Genomic DNA, 15,135 nt, shown 5'->3' with positions numbered 1-15,135 from the left:
GGTGTATAAGGACTTGAATTGCAACTCATGTAATTATCATAATATTAATGTTATTTATATAATTTTATGTATAATTTTATATATTAATATAATATATCATTATATAATTAGATAATTAAAAATAAAAAAATATTTAATCACATGATAATATATCATTATTTATGTATAAAATTATGTACAAAAGTTATCACATAGTTTTATTATTACTTTAAAGGCCAAAAAAACTTATTCCCACCCGAGCTTTGATTCATTCTCAAACTTTCATCTATTAAATTTTAAAAATTTAAACATCCACCATTTTATTAAAATTTTCTATCTTGGTTAAAGATAAAATTATTATTTAATAAAAATATATTTAAAAAATTAATATTTTATTTTATTTCTCTTGTTTAATTTAAAAAACTGACTGTTTCCTTTTGTTCAAAGTTTAAAAAGTTATTTTTTCTCCGAAGAGTTTTTTCCTCCTCCTCCAATAACTGTCTCCATTCTAACTAATATTCGATCTTTTCACTAATTTTTTTTTTCACCGATCTTTAACATCAGCGATCATTTTTGTTGAATATCTTCAAACTATTTCACACAAATAACCTAATTGTTGAAACCTAATATTCAAATTCTATGAAATCTTTGTAAAAATAGTTAAATTTTAATATTATAAACGATAAAATATGAAAACTAAATGATTTACTAACATTTTTTTTTCTATTTTAATAGCAAAAAACGAGTGAATTTGTTGGAAAATCAAGCCAAAACTTATATATACCATTTTCTTTGAGCATGTGAGTTTATTATGTATGTTTTCAAATATTATAAATGAGTCATATATGATTTTTTTTTCCAAATATAATGTATAATCATATTGTTACAAGTTATAACCCCTCAATGGTCAATTTGTATACACCGAATCATTTTAATTAACGGAAAAAGACTATTTCTCATCTAAATTTTAGGTCATTCTCAAATCTATATTCACAGGAGATGAAAAACCTTTTCTCCCGCCCATAGCCAAACTTTTGTTAATTTTTTATGTTAAAGAGAGAGGTAAAATAGTCATTTTATTGTTTATATTAAAAAGTTATAAAATTTATTACTTTTCGCCCCCCCTTAAGTTTTAGAAATTAACATTTTACCTTTATATAAAATTTTCAAACATTAAAAAGTAACATTTTCACCCCAAACCTAGGGTTTCCATATTTTTTAAAACTTAGTCACCCCTCATAACTTTCAAAAATAGCAGTTTCACCCTCATTCTTCAACTTTATCTTTCGACGTCATCTTCGACCTCTTCCTTCTCTTGGTGCGATGACAGTGGTGCAATGAAGAGACGAAGATCTCTTCGTCGTACCACCTAGACAATGAAGGACGATGCTTTGTCGTCTTTCATCGCTCGTCTTGTCATCCGGACGTGACGACCAAAGGCGACATCATCATCCTGACGTGACGACGAAACGTCATCCTTCTTCTGTTTTTTTAGAGTTAGAGGATATTTCATCGTCCAAATCTAGGCAATAAAGGGTTGTCCTTTATAATCGAAGATAAGAGATCGGTGGAATACATTAATTGTAGCTGGTGGCCAGAAAAGAAAGCAAACCCTAGAGGTGAAATCTAAACTTTTCAAATTTGAGGTCAATTGAGGTATTAGTTTTTAAAACCTGAGGGGGGGGGGGATTATAAATTTTTAAAGTTTCAAAGTTTATAGATAAAATAACGATTTTACCTCTGTTTCTAACTGAAATTTTGGTTTACAGTTTAGCTATAGGTGGGAGAAGAAGTTTTTCATCTCTCATAGGTGTAAGTTTGAGAATGACTTAAAATTTGGATGAGAAATAGTCCTTTTCCCTATTAATTAATCATCTATAAATACATAACATTGAGTTAATAAAGGGCCTTAATCCAATCAAGGATAGATTAGGAATAATAATAAAAAATTGAGTAAATTAAAGTTAAATCCAGCATCACGTATCCCAAATGGCTGTGAAGCGGGGCCTTAACAAAAATTCATCCACCAACCCGGTACAGCAAAGACAGCAAACCGTCACATCACATGGCGTTGGACAAAATCGAAACATGAAGGAGAGACAGACAGGTCCAAACGCGTAATTTCAAACGGGAATCAAGGATATATATGTCTTTTAACCTTCGCTTTGTCCTAATGACTGTATATCTACCGCCTACCCCAACCGTGCATAACTCCAATTCAATACCCGGCGGCTCTGAATTTACTAACGTCCGCTTAAGGCGCCCTGACATCTGTGATAAACTGCTTACGTGTCACAAAGACCTTCGTACAAAAGTTTACGTGTTCTCTCCACACGATAGGTGCGCATTCACCCCTGTGCGCTCGTTAGCTTTTATCGCGTATATTAATTTTTTTTTCCCTCACTCCTACTTAAAATAATACCTCAGAAACTCAACCCATCATTTTCGCTCTCTTTCCCGGTCCTCTCAAAGCATAAAATACTATCTCACTCTCTGCGTCTCTGTAGCCATAACCACCCCCTGTTCTTGGTTTCAGTGGTAAAAGAGCTTTTTCGTACAGTCTCTGAACTTGCGACTTCACATACTTCGAATATACCTCGATATTTGGCTGAATCAACGTACTTTCTTCGAAGCTGTTGTCGAAGTTACCGTTTTCATGAAAACATAGTGTTTTATTTATAAACTATCAGGTTTGCTAAGAACTAATCAGTTCGGAAGTTTTCCTGTGCTGTGTTATATTATTATTCTTGAGAGTTTCAGGTTTGGATTTGAAGAAACCGGAATGTGTGTTTAATTTTTTTTCTTGAGCCTGATCGTAGTTACTAATATTTTAATTATTTTTATTAGTTGTGTCGTCTAATTTAGTGTAAAACGATCTGCTGAAGAAGAGGGAGTTGAAAATTGTTGGAGCAATTTGGTGGTATAGTGTGCGTGGGGGTGTGAGTGGAGCGAGTCTCGTGAAGAAAAATGCCTCACAGAACGACTTACTTCTTCCCCAGGCAATTTCCGGAGCGTGGATTCGATGTATCTTCTTCAAGCAAGGAAGTGGTCGAGAATCACGAGAAGAATACCCTGAAAGAGACTTTTAACATTGAAAATAACCGAAAGCCATCCTCAACAACCACAAAGAACTTCAAGACTTCAGCTCTGTCAGATCTTTTCACAAGGGCTGACGGAAAGTTTCAAATAAAAATACAGCAATTTGCTGCCTTTTGCGACTGGTTGACGGAAAAAAAGGGATCAGACAGATCTTCTCCCGTGAATTCAAGGCCATATTCCAGTGATGACGATCGTGAGCCCTTGTTACCAACTCCAGAATCTGTGCCCGAGCCGGTACCAGTATCCGTACGTGTTCCAGTGCCCGTGACAGAGACTACTGTCATAAAAAATGACAGGAAATTTGACAGCCATGTATCATTGCCGGAGTTGTCCAGTACTGGAAGCAGTTATTCGGGGAGCTTATTTTCTGGGACTACTGTTGATGGAAATTCTTCTAGTGATGTCAAGGACACGTCCACTCGCTTGTCCACGACAAGACCGGAGGTAGAGGAAGAAGAGGAGAGTAAACACAGCTTGGCTCAAAGGACGAAGGAGAGTTATATGCTGCTACTTGCGTTGGTTCGTAGGCTTATTTCGCAAGCATGTCTTGTTGGTGAGCCTGTGATTTTTCAGGAGTGCCTCCAGGTTGCTGATGCTGAAACTGTGTCTTACCGTCTATGGGTATGTTTTCAGTCTTACTTATTATGGAATGATCATGTTTCTATGAGGGGAACAATTTCCATTAACATTAGAGTTCTGAAGGGTCTGGCTGTCTTGCTGGGCCAAACTTTTCCGCCACGTCAGCCTCCGATCATCTTTCAGGAAATGATTGGTGATCCAAAGGTTGATTCAACACTATTAGCCTAGCAATTTGGGATGTCAACCCCTTTGGTTGAGTAAAGAATAACATTAATATTTTAGTTTTAGGCGATCCTTAATGACCAAATTACTCTTGGGATTTACGCTTTTCACCGGAGTTATGTCATGTCAACCACGGATGATCCCTTTGAGAGCATTTAAGGCGGCAGTTTTTTACCCGGATTGGAGAATTATTTTTTAGGTGGATTATTTTAAAGTTTATTAGAGATAGATTATTATTAATAAAATTAAATAAATATAAATAAATATTATATTTAATTAAAAATAATAAGTAGTATTAATATATTATTTTATTTAAATTTATATAATTATTTTAAAATATTTTTATATTTATTATATTAATTAAAAATAAATTTATTTTTATTTTAAAAAAATAATAAATAAAAATATAATTATAATAAAATTATGATTTTAAAAAGTTGTTAATAATAAAAGATTATTAAAAATCTTTATCAAACTTATCCAAACAACTTTTTTTTTTTTTTAAAACATCTTATTTTAGAGTTATTTACAGCTTTGCCCTGAAAGTTTTTGTTAGCTGAGACTCTCGAAAAGGTTTTTGATTAATGCTTTAAAGCAGAATAATGAGTTTTCTAAGTTTTACTTTATTATTCACTACCATTTTGCTTCTCAGGTAAGTGGTTGCTTGGCATACAGTGAAAAGATATCAGATGGATTTTATAACATTTTGGGGATGAACCCGTATCTGTGGGTGATGTGCAATGATTTGGAGGAGGGAAAGCGGCTGCCATCTTTGATTTCGCTTAAAGAAATTGAGCCTACTGAAACCACAATGGAAGTGGTTCTTATTGATAGACATGGTGACTCACGCCTCAAGGAGCTTGAAGACAAAGCTCAGGAATTATACTGTGCTTCTGAAAACACCTTGATCTTGGTGGAGAAACTTGGCCAACTTGTTGCTATTTGCATGGGGTAAGTTTGATTATCCTTAATTTGCTTCTTGTTTGAATCTCTTGTTTTTCTTATTGTTGGATATTCAGTGCATCGAGTTTGTTTAATTTTTAGAGGAACTTTTCCTTGGGAGCAAGGTGTTCTCCACAAGCGCTGGAAAGTAGTTAGCAAGAGACTGAGAAAATTTCGCAAGTGTATAGCGATCCCTATTGGCAGCCTAACTACGGGACTGTGCAGGCATCGAGCAATTCTATTCAAGGTAACATAACACTTCTTTTTTTTTTCCACTTACATGTCTTATTTTTCTTTCGTAAGCTTAAAGGAACTGAAAACTGTTACTGAAGAAGGTAATATAGTTGCTTGATGTTTATATTTATTTCAAATCTGACTTAGATGAGAATATATCTAGTGGCAAAAAGTTTAGCATGGAAAACCACTACTCACTTCTGCAATGTAATTGAGTAAATAGAAATTTTGGTCTGTGAATGTCAGCATGTGCATTTGTGTATGAATGGCATGATTATCCTTTGATGGCAGGGATAAGGAATCAGTAAAAATTAAAAAGAAAAGCCATTCATGATTGATCGCTAATAGATGATGTGTTTTCACATGTGCAGAAATTGGCAGACTACATAGGTTTACCATGTCGGATAGCTCGTGGATGCAAGTATTGTGAAGCAGATCACCGGTCTTCTTGCCTTGTTAAAATAGAGGATGACAGACAGTCCTTAAGGTTGAATTTTTTTAGCTGTTGTTACTGGCTTTCTTTTCTAACTGAATGCTGATTTTAGGGGGAATTTAATTTGGCTGCTATTGGATTCAGAATTTTGATATCCTTTTAAAGTACTAAATTACATTATTCATTATTTAGCTCTGTTATATGTTTAGGAATCGGCTTAGGTTCATGAAATCCAATAAATAAGAAACGAATCACTAAAATATAACAGAAGAGTCAAACTAATATTTACATAAATAGTTTTTCCCTAGCATCAAAGAAGAACTATATGGTTAGAATGGTCATTTCTAATAAACCATAACAAAACTTCCATTTTTAAGTTGCATATGACTGAAAACTTACACAACTAAAATCAAGTGTAAGATAGTTTCTATTTTTTGTTTTTTCTCCGTGAGGATTTTATGAAGTATTCCAGTTTCTTACTATAATTATTATACATTTTAGCTGTCTTTTTGTTGTTTACTTACGTATTACATTATTCAACAGAGAGTATGTGGTTGATCTGGTTGGGGAACCGGGAAATGTCCATGGTCTAGATTCCTCAATCAATGGAGGAATTTTTTCTTCAATGCCATCACCCCTTCAAGTTTCCTATTTAAAGGAATTCCAGCAACCATTTACTGATCCGGACTCAAATAAGTCTAGCACTTTCCCTGAAAATCCTCTGTTCTCAGGTATGCTACATTCTTTGTTAGGAAACCTATACCCATTGCTTCACACATTTAAGAATGATAAAGGAGACTGAATGAACTGGGTTAGAGTCATAACAATAGTTGTTCTGTTCCTACAAATAGGAGTTCTCATTCCTTTAGTTGAGGATGATTACCTCATCCACATGATAATGCACTTGCGTGCAACTGAAAGCATGCATGGAATACTAGTGGCTTTAAATTACTCTAGAACATTTCTTTATGTTGTGTAATTTATATATAGTGGAATGTCAAAAGACTTTCCCTTCAAATTATGACAATGCTGCTTGTAGCCATCTGAATACTGGATATTTCTCTCTTGCAGTAAGTGAGGAAGAAGGTCAACAGTTGATCGACTTTGGTTTATTTGAAAGTCCAAAGGATTTTATTTATGGTCCTGTTGAACAAGCTAGTCCTGAGAAGGATTTATCTCTGGTTCCTCTGAAATTGGAAGGGAACCCTGTTGCTGTGGGTGATGCTACTGGGGAATCGAAGCATGATTATCCTGCTATACCTGCTGAGGAAAATATTATACAACATTCTGACAAAAAAGAGATTATGGCTTCTGGAAGTTCAATTAGAAATAAGGTTGTCAAGCCACCTAAAACAAACTTGTCCAGTCAGCTGGTTAAAAAGGATGAGAGTAAGCTTGACAAACAAGGCAAATTTCCAACAACAACCATCCCAAGATACTTGAATCTGGAACCTTCTCTTGCAATGGACTGGCTTGAGGTTTCATGGGATGAATTACATATTAAGGAGCGAGTTGGTGCTGGTATGTTCTATTCTTTTCTTATTTACTATAACTCACTTTTTTGAAGCATATGAATCTTGAGCTTCTCTGAGAGATTAATTCTTAAGAGCAATGCCCTTCTTTTCTCCTTATAGGCTCATTTGGGACTGTGCATCGTGCTGAGTGGCATGGATCTGTTAGTATTTCATACCTTATCATTAGATATTTTATATAGAGTTTTATGGCAGATTGGTTGATTTATTATTTCTATACTGCTTATCTGTTGCTAGCCGTTTTAGGTAAATGGCAGACTTTAGCCTTCAGAAGTTCCTTTTAGTGTCTCATCTTAGAAATGCAAAATGGACTCTGCTTCATGTCAAAAACTTGGCGTCCAAATTATTAGCAAGATTTTCTCCTCTCTATATGAATATGCATATTTAAACTGATGAATCAATTTCATGGTACATAATAGAATCCTCTTATGATAGTAAATGGGTCTTATGCCGGGGGATGTGGTAAATATTAACTAATAGTGAATGTGTATTGATGTCACTTAAACCTGACCAGGTAATCAGAAATACAATTCTTGTTTTATGAAGGTAAATAGTTGACTAATTGTTTAGTTTGATCATTACTCTTCAAATTGAGGATATATACATTTTGGTCTCAGGGATTTCCTGTTGTGGTCTCACCATTTAAATATATTTATTGTTCCTTCAAAACTGAATTATTACTTTCTAGTTAGCATCTGTTTTGAAATGTTAGTTCATGAATGGTGTTTCTCTATATGGTTTTTTCCAATTTTATTTATGTACTGTTCAGAGTGTTTATGTAGATACTTCAAATAATTACTTCATGGGGACAAGTTTCTTCTTCTGAAATTATCTCTTGCTGAAATATGAAATCTCCACCTGGCAGCATTGTCACATACTTTGTCTATGCTTCCTTTTGTTCACTTTCTTGATTTCTTTGTGCATTTCATTATTCTCTCAATGCAGGATGTTGCTGTTAAGGTATTGACAGTTCAAGATTTTCATGATGATCAGTTGAAGGAGTTTCTGAGAGAGGTAGTAATAATGTTTTGATTTGTCTAAGGTCATTGTCATCTGTTGCATGTTGTGTTTACCTGTTTCCACTGTCAAAATACATTATTAGATGTTGTTTCAGTTTCATTTTTGAAGCTATTACATGAAATGATGCAATATATATACACACTAAAACATGACTGCATGGTTTGCTTATCAGTATATCATTTTATTGAGTCCCTTATTCCACAATGTCTTTCTATATGACTACCTAACTTGTATTTTATATTTTTCTTTAGGTTGCAATTATGAAACGTATTCGGCATCCAAATGTTGTTCTTTTCATGGGTGCAGTTACAAAGCGTCCTCATCTATCAATTGTGACAGAATATCTGCCAAGGTGAAAACGTGAAGCTTTCTACATGGAAATTTATCTGATATGTTCTGAACTAAAATGTTTGAGATTCTTGTTTTTTGTGGATCAGGGGTAGTTTATACCGCCTCATGCATAGGCCAGCTTGTGGGCAAATGCTTGATCAGAGGAGGCGCCTACGCATGGCATTGGATGTGGTATGCTATAATTATTGTTATTGTTTTGTCTTAATGTAACTGCTAGGATGCTTTCTGTTAGAAATATTTATGTTGTGTGGTTGAATCAGGCCAAGGGACTCAACTATCTTCATAATCTAAACCCTCCTATACTTCACTGGGACCTTAAATCACCAAACTTGCTAGTTGACAAAAATTGGACTATGAAGGTAAGATAACTCCTCTTCCCTGTACTACCCCCAATCTTCTAACATTCTGGGGAAATTTTATGGTTGGCTTATAAATGCGTGGCTTCATTTTGCATGTCTTTCTCAGGTCTGTGATTTTGGATTGTCCAGATTCAAAGCGAATTCTTTTATATCGTCAAAATCTGTTGCAGGGACTGTAAGTATCTTTTTCCATCAAAAGGCAACTGATAAATGAAAGTTGTTCAAAGGTGTTTGTGTCAAAGCCATTCATCCTTGCTCTCTCTAATCAAAATTTAACCTTTGATCATATGTTAATGTGCACCCCAAAACGAAAGTTGAGTGGTAATTGTATCAGTTCAAAGTTGATTGTTGTGGTTGTAATCTCTTGATTTATCCATATGAAGAAGTCTTCTGCTGTTTGAATAGTTGATAGGGTTACTTGATTTTGAGCAAGTGACAGCAGGCCCTGGTTTGCTTGTTGAGGGAGAGGACTTGCAGGTTGGGAGTTCAGTGATGTAATATCATCTTATCTTATGATATTGAAAAGTCAGAATACAGAACTGGGGATGGTGGTTTTCTACTTTTTTGGAATGCATTCGAATCCAACATAAGCTTGATTTATATTGTGAACAGAGAGAAGAATTTATTTATCACTAATGATCCATTTGCTTTTTTTTTTATGATGGTTACCGAGTATTTATCCTTGTCCACAATAGGCTCAATTTTCACACTGCTTGAATTGTCAGAGATTTCCATCAATATCTTGCAGGTTGAAAGTTTTCTTCACAGCACATCAATCAGCAAGTAACTCTGTTGCCTTTTTTTTTCAGCCTGAGTGGATGGCTCCAGAATTCCTTCGAGGAGAGCCCTCAAATGAGAAGTCTGACGTTTACAGTTTTGGAGTGATCCTGTGGGAACTTGTGACATTGCAACAGCCTTGGAGTGGGCTTAATCCAGCTCAGGTAAGATAATCTAGCATTAAGAATTTGTGTTTTGACTCAGCTTGAATCATGTTGTTTATCTTAACAATAAAATTATGTGTATAAATAATAAGTATAAAATTGAAAGTAAATGATGACAAGTCACCATATGATTGGGTGATTTTGAATTAAAAATAATATAACGTCTAATCACATAGTGATACATCATCGTTTGTACTTAAGTTTATACTCATTATTTGTGCACATATTTATACTCTTCTTTGAGATATCTTTTGACTACATCATTAATGTTGCATTATTTTGTTTAAGTTATGATCATTGCAACATACAACAACACCTGGTGGACAGTGAAATGATCCTTCTCCCACTAGCCTTATTATTCAATTTTGTTTTTCAAATTGATACTGACACAAACAACATAACAATACAAATTTTCAGGTTGTTGGAGCCGTTGCTTTCCAAAACAGAAGGCTTACAATCCCACCTAACACATCCCCAGAGTTGGCTTCCCTCATGGAATCTTGCTGGTCTGAGTAAGTGTGCTTAAGTTTGATAGACTTACATTATACATTGCTAAGATTCTCTTCAATTAAGAGCAAGGAATATTCAAACTCTTTTAAAACTCGATATGTCTTGTTTATGTAGAACAATAAAACTATGCGCACATACAATGAATACAAGTTTATGCAAAAACAATGATATATCATTATATGATTCAGTGATTTTGAATTAGAGATAAAATAACACATAATCACATAATAATATATCATTGATTGTGGTTATTGTTTGTGTACATAGTATTACCCTTTGTAGAATTTAAGTTCAAAGTAGTGAAGAAGAGTTTTGATAGTCATTTATTTTGGGTTTGACAGCGAACCTGCTCAGCGCCTGTCTTTTGCTAATATAGTAGAGTCACTAAAGAAGTTGCTGAAGAGTCTCCAGTCCAGATGATTCAAATGGGTGGATAATAATAACACGGCAGAAGCCACTATCACAAATATTGAAAATACAGTATGTGCTTGATTGGGAGATTTTAATAACCCTACAGAAAGCTGAAAGGAACCCCTACAAATATTATGTTATACTAACAGGCAAGTGTAGATGTGTTGCTTATATCTAACCTCAGTGTTTTATGGGTATTCCATCAGGTTCTGTTTGTGGCAGCCTTCTCTCCCCAGGTTGTTACTCAGTTTCAGATCCGACCAAAACATCTATAAATTCGTTACCAGATCCATCCCTTAATGATAATGCTGTTAAAATAACAGGACTAAATATGAAAATAATTTGTAACCGTCTAACGGGTAAGCTACTTGCATTTCCCTTTGCTGATTGTTGAATAATTAGTGAATATTTCGATATCAATGCTATTATTGAGTTAACTGGGATATACAAGCGTATTTGGTCGAGTTAGCTAGATATTGTTTGGTTTAAGTGAATATTTATTTTATTCAAGATAAATATTTTTATATCTTAAATTAAAGTAAACTATTTTACTTATATTCATTTCAGTCTTAGAACAAAAAAAGGATTTCTATTAAAATACTGTTTCAATAAAATTAGGTGCATATAATTTTTTAGTACATAATCAGGAAAATAGATAATGTAGCATTAGGGTTAGATTCGAAATAAATTTTGCTCAAATAAATCTTAATACAAGTGAGGTAAATGAATAGAAACTTGAATACAAGATGATGAATAGTAAAGAAAACAAACCCGAATCATGTTTGGTTCACATCATTAAAAAGAAAAACAGGAATAACATTGTTTAAAAGAGTTAAATCAACATCTCGTGCGAATTTAAAGCAAGTCCAACTTGTCCACACGAACTTAAGCTAGGTGTAAGTTAATTAGGAAATAAATTGAACACGAATTAGTATTTCTTTATGTTTGGCAAGCCCAAATCGAAAACAAACTTTACCTTATTTAAGCTTGGCTTGGCGTATATCTACTCTTACATGTTATTAAGTGATTTTGAATAAAGTAACATTTAATCATTGGTACTAAAACATGTCAATGCATAGCATTGGCTAACATGGCTTCAGCTTACTGCACCCCATTGGCTCAGTTTCCGGCTGACAGCAGCCAGTTTAAAGAGAATCTGGGTTACTAATTTTTACATCCTAAATTGTCATTGTTGGCTTTGGATTTACTACATTGCATTATAGCTATTAACCATGTTGCCTGAATCCGCGGCTCAATGTGGTACTGCGACAATAATTTTTCGCGATGGCTTCATCGCTTTGATGATCAAATTGCTCCATTTCTTTGTTTTGAAATCTTTACAGGTTTAGAATTTTATCCATTCTTTAGTACGTGTCTTTTATACAGTCTACTCTATTTTGGGTTGCATTTACTGGATCAATTTCATCCAAGACAGATGACTGTTTATGTAGTGGTACAAAATCATTGTGACTAACCAGTGTTGGTTAGCCTCGCAATTAGCATTTAAAACTTCCTTTTCATTTTCTTATCAGTTTGATAACTCTACCCTACTCTAACAGACACAACATTTGCATAAGCATGGCCTCTGACAAAAAGTTGTCTATGAATATCACAAAAAGTTACCTGGCTTTCATTCCAGTAGGCAAGAATTGTGAACAAAGCTGCTGATGGCTGTTGCACGGAAATCAGTGGTGATCTTGCAAACTTGGTGATCTCATCCAAAACTGAAAAACTTCCAATGGCAAAGGTTAATAATTTAGACAAATAGAATAGATGGAAAGATAAAATATTTATACCCATGTAACTCCAGCTGAATTTCTATTGTACAGTTCATTTCAGTATATTGGTAAAATCATGCATCTAATGTAAGAGTAGCATTTTGAACAAAATCCAGGACAGAAAGTGGTACACTTCTATCCCTTGGAAAGTAAAATAAAAAAATTAAAAAAAACTCTATGAATGATCAGGAATCATCAGATTTTTTCACCATCTAGCCACAATGGTGAAGAGCACAAATACCTTGTTGTGTCAATGGACTGTGCACCAATCTCATTATATAAAATATTTAGAACTTTCAATGATTTCAGCAGTCTTAGAGGCTCCAGAGCAGTAAAACTACCTAGCTTATTGCTACTCAAATTTAAGCAAGAGAGGAGCTGCATAGTCTCCAGTCCTGCCATAAAACTCAAAAAAAGTTCACAATATAAGGAAGGCTATTAAGAACTAAATGAATCATAAAGCAGACAGTTATGATTTCATTCTATACCAGAGAATGTTAAACACCATGAAATTACATGCTTCAATGGTTTATCATGACTAAAATAACTAACAAGAGGAATGACATACCAGATTACTAGTTACCACCTTCACATAAGCACCTATCGTCCCATGTTAAATTCAAAGTCTCGGAATTCTAGACGCAGAATCATTCACTTGAAATATCCAACTGATACACATATGTCACCACAGAATGATCTACTCTATTAGGTTCACTAAGCTATTCAAATGCAAAAAATTCCGTTCATGGGTGAATATACGTGGAAAAGATTGACCTCAGGGATCAAACTTGTAGACAGATAGGTTGAAAACTGATATTGGGTAAGTTATTTTTTGAATTAAGGTAAACGGATGACTCATGAAGTTAGGGATAATCAATTGAGAACATAGACTTTTACATTGAGCAAGAAAAACACAGAAAGGGAAAGGAAAAAATCTCAGTGGCATGAATATATAAATGAAGTTGAATATTCACAAATCAGTTTAACACCTCTCCAGTTCAAGAACCAAGGTCCAAAGCAAAGCATTGAAAGTAGCTTAACTTCAGTTGATGAAAGATCATTGTGGCTGAGGAATAGCATTAGGATCCAAATAATTTTCCAAAAGAGACTGTTTGTTATAATGATAAATTGTTCAGTCATAGACAAATTGGATTTCCAATATGTGAGAATGCCAAATCTCTATAATGGAAGCAGTGGCTCAGTAAAGTTTCGTGGCTGGATGTTATCTGTAGAAACAACAGAATATGAGAATATGCTCACACTCAAGTAAAATACATAATCAACACAATATATAAATGAAGTTGAATATTCACAAATCAGTTCAACACCTCTCCAGCTCAAGAACCAAGGTCCAAAGCAAAGCATTGAAAGTAGCTTCACTTCAGTTGATGAAAGATCATTGTGGCTGAGGTCTAGCATTAGGATCCACAATAATTTTTCAAAAGACTCTGTTCGTGATAATGATAAATTGTTTAGTCATAGACAAATTGGATTTCCAATATGTGAGAATGCCAAGTCTCTATAATGGAAGCAGCGGCTCAGTAAAGATTCCTGGCTGGATGTTATCTGTAGAAACAACAAAATATGAGAATATGCTCACACTCAAGTAAAATACAAAATCAACAAAATACTTTTATGGACACCATGTTTAATGTTATGATTAGCCAAATCCAATTATGCAGTTAACTAGTTACTTTTTCCACAAGTTTCCAGAACTCAACAAGCATTGGGCCTACACCCTAAACGTAAAATCTAAGGTAAAATTTGAGGTATAAAAACGCACCACTCTCAGTTCTTCATCAAGAAGTGATTTGAACAAGTGAGGATCGGACTCCGACTGACTCAGGTTGTGCTGAAGAGCGAGCTTCCTATAGTTCCAAGCTGTGGATGATTCGGGGAAGCTTGGAGCTCAGGTCTACAGCTTCTTTTGTGTAGCTAAAAAATTGCACAAATTAACAAAACGAAACGTTTGGATCGCGAGAATCGAAGAGAAAGTGAGAGAAAAGTTAAAAATAAAGACAATACATATTTTTGTGATAATTGTGGAGGAATTGAGATTGGAAAGCGCGAAGCTTCTGTGCTCTGGCATCTGAAGCTGCTTCATCTTCTGGTTTCAAAGGTTTGCGAGGTCTCCCGTGCATTTTCGTATAGAAGAGAGACCCAAATCAAAGAGGTTCCCTCTTCTTTTAATTTTCAATCCAAAACCACATTGGATTTGGCTGTTCCCTTTTTTTTCTTAACCAAACTATCTCCCTCTCCAAGTGTCATCAGTTATCTCTGACAGAATTTTTTTATCTCCTGTAAATATTAAGAATTATTATTATTATTTATGCCTTGATTGTCGCCTTTTTTTTTTTTACGAGAGCAAATAGATAATTGTTATGTCAAATGGGATTGGGATTTATAATTAGAATTGTATTTGAATCGAATTTATTTAAATTTAAATGAGTTTAAAACAAATAAATTTAAGTGAACTTGAATTTGAGGATTCAATATTAAGTTAAAACTTAAACTCAAGCTTTAAAAGTGTTTTGTTTGTAAAACTTGTGAATTTAAAAAATTTGATAAAAATTGATTAAAACAATATCGTTTTAACTTATATATATCAAAATAACATCATTTTAGTAATGAATCAAACTCAAAACTTGATTTAAACTTTAATTCAAACTAAACTCAAGCACAACTCTTATTAAATAAATTAAACTTTATCGGAAATATATATTAGATTTACAAGTGTGAAGATTG

The 15,135-nt window shown here is 34.0% G+C and overlaps 1 protein-coding gene and 1 long non-coding RNA gene across 6 annotated transcripts; one reads left to right on the top strand and one right to left on the bottom strand.

The window, feature by feature from the left end:
- The first annotated feature begins 2,486 nt into the window (after positions 1-2,486).
- Positions 2,487-10,833, top strand: LOC123203457 (serine/threonine-protein kinase CTR1-like). The gene is made up of 15 exons (XM_044619810.1): positions 2,487-3,699; positions 4,532-4,830; positions 4,924-5,068; positions 5,427-5,542; positions 6,032-6,219; positions 6,560-7,009; positions 7,123-7,163; positions 7,966-8,034; positions 8,292-8,392; positions 8,478-8,562; positions 8,652-8,750; positions 8,857-8,925; positions 9,560-9,691; positions 10,109-10,203; positions 10,543-10,833. Exons 1-15 carry the CDS (start codon positions 2,947-2,949, stop codon positions 10,619-10,621), a joined length of 2,721 nt encoding a protein of 906 aa, XP_044475745.1. The 5' UTR covers positions 2,487-2,946; the 3' UTR covers positions 10,622-10,833.
- On the bottom strand, positions 10,014-14,674 carry LOC123203458. Of its 5 annotated transcripts, none has more exons than XR_006499296.1 (6): positions 14,416-14,674; positions 14,174-14,325; positions 13,719-13,956; positions 12,632-13,616; positions 10,792-12,336; positions 10,014-10,722 (listed from the first exon to the last, which is right to left on the bottom strand). It is a non-coding gene; the product is annotated as an uncharacterized LOC123203458 (long non-coding RNA). The 5 variants fall into 5 exon arrangements; XR_006499298.1 differs by having other exon boundaries at positions 10,014-10,881; positions 12,236-12,336; positions 14,416-14,669; XR_006499295.1 differs by having other exon boundaries at positions 10,014-12,336; positions 12,632-12,785; positions 12,959-13,616; positions 14,416-14,667.
- Positions 14,675-15,135: the final 461 nt, after the last annotated feature.

This window comes from Mangifera indica, chromosome 19, assembly GCF_011075055.1.
Source record: "Mangifera indica cultivar Alphonso chromosome 19, CATAS_Mindica_2.1, whole genome shotgun sequence".
In the NCBI taxonomy this organism is placed as follows: domain Eukaryota; kingdom Viridiplantae; phylum Streptophyta; class Magnoliopsida; order Sapindales; family Anacardiaceae; genus Mangifera; species Mangifera indica.
This window is presented reverse-complemented; position numbering and strand designations above follow the sequence as displayed.

Excerpts from the sequence above, each read along its gene's own strand:
- LOC123203457 (XM_044619810.1), top strand. The coding sequence starts at position 2,947 with ATGCCTCACAGAACGACTTACTTCTTCCCCAGGCAATTTCCGGAGCGT. Across the intron at positions 6,220-6,559 it reads TGAAAATCCTCTGTTCTCAG|TAAGTGAGGAAGAAGGTCAA; the intron begins GTATGCTACATT and ends TCTCTCTTGCAG. Across the intron at positions 7,010-7,122 it reads TAAGGAGCGAGTTGGTGCTG|GCTCATTTGGGACTGTGCAT; the intron begins GTATGTTCTATT and ends TTCTCCTTATAG.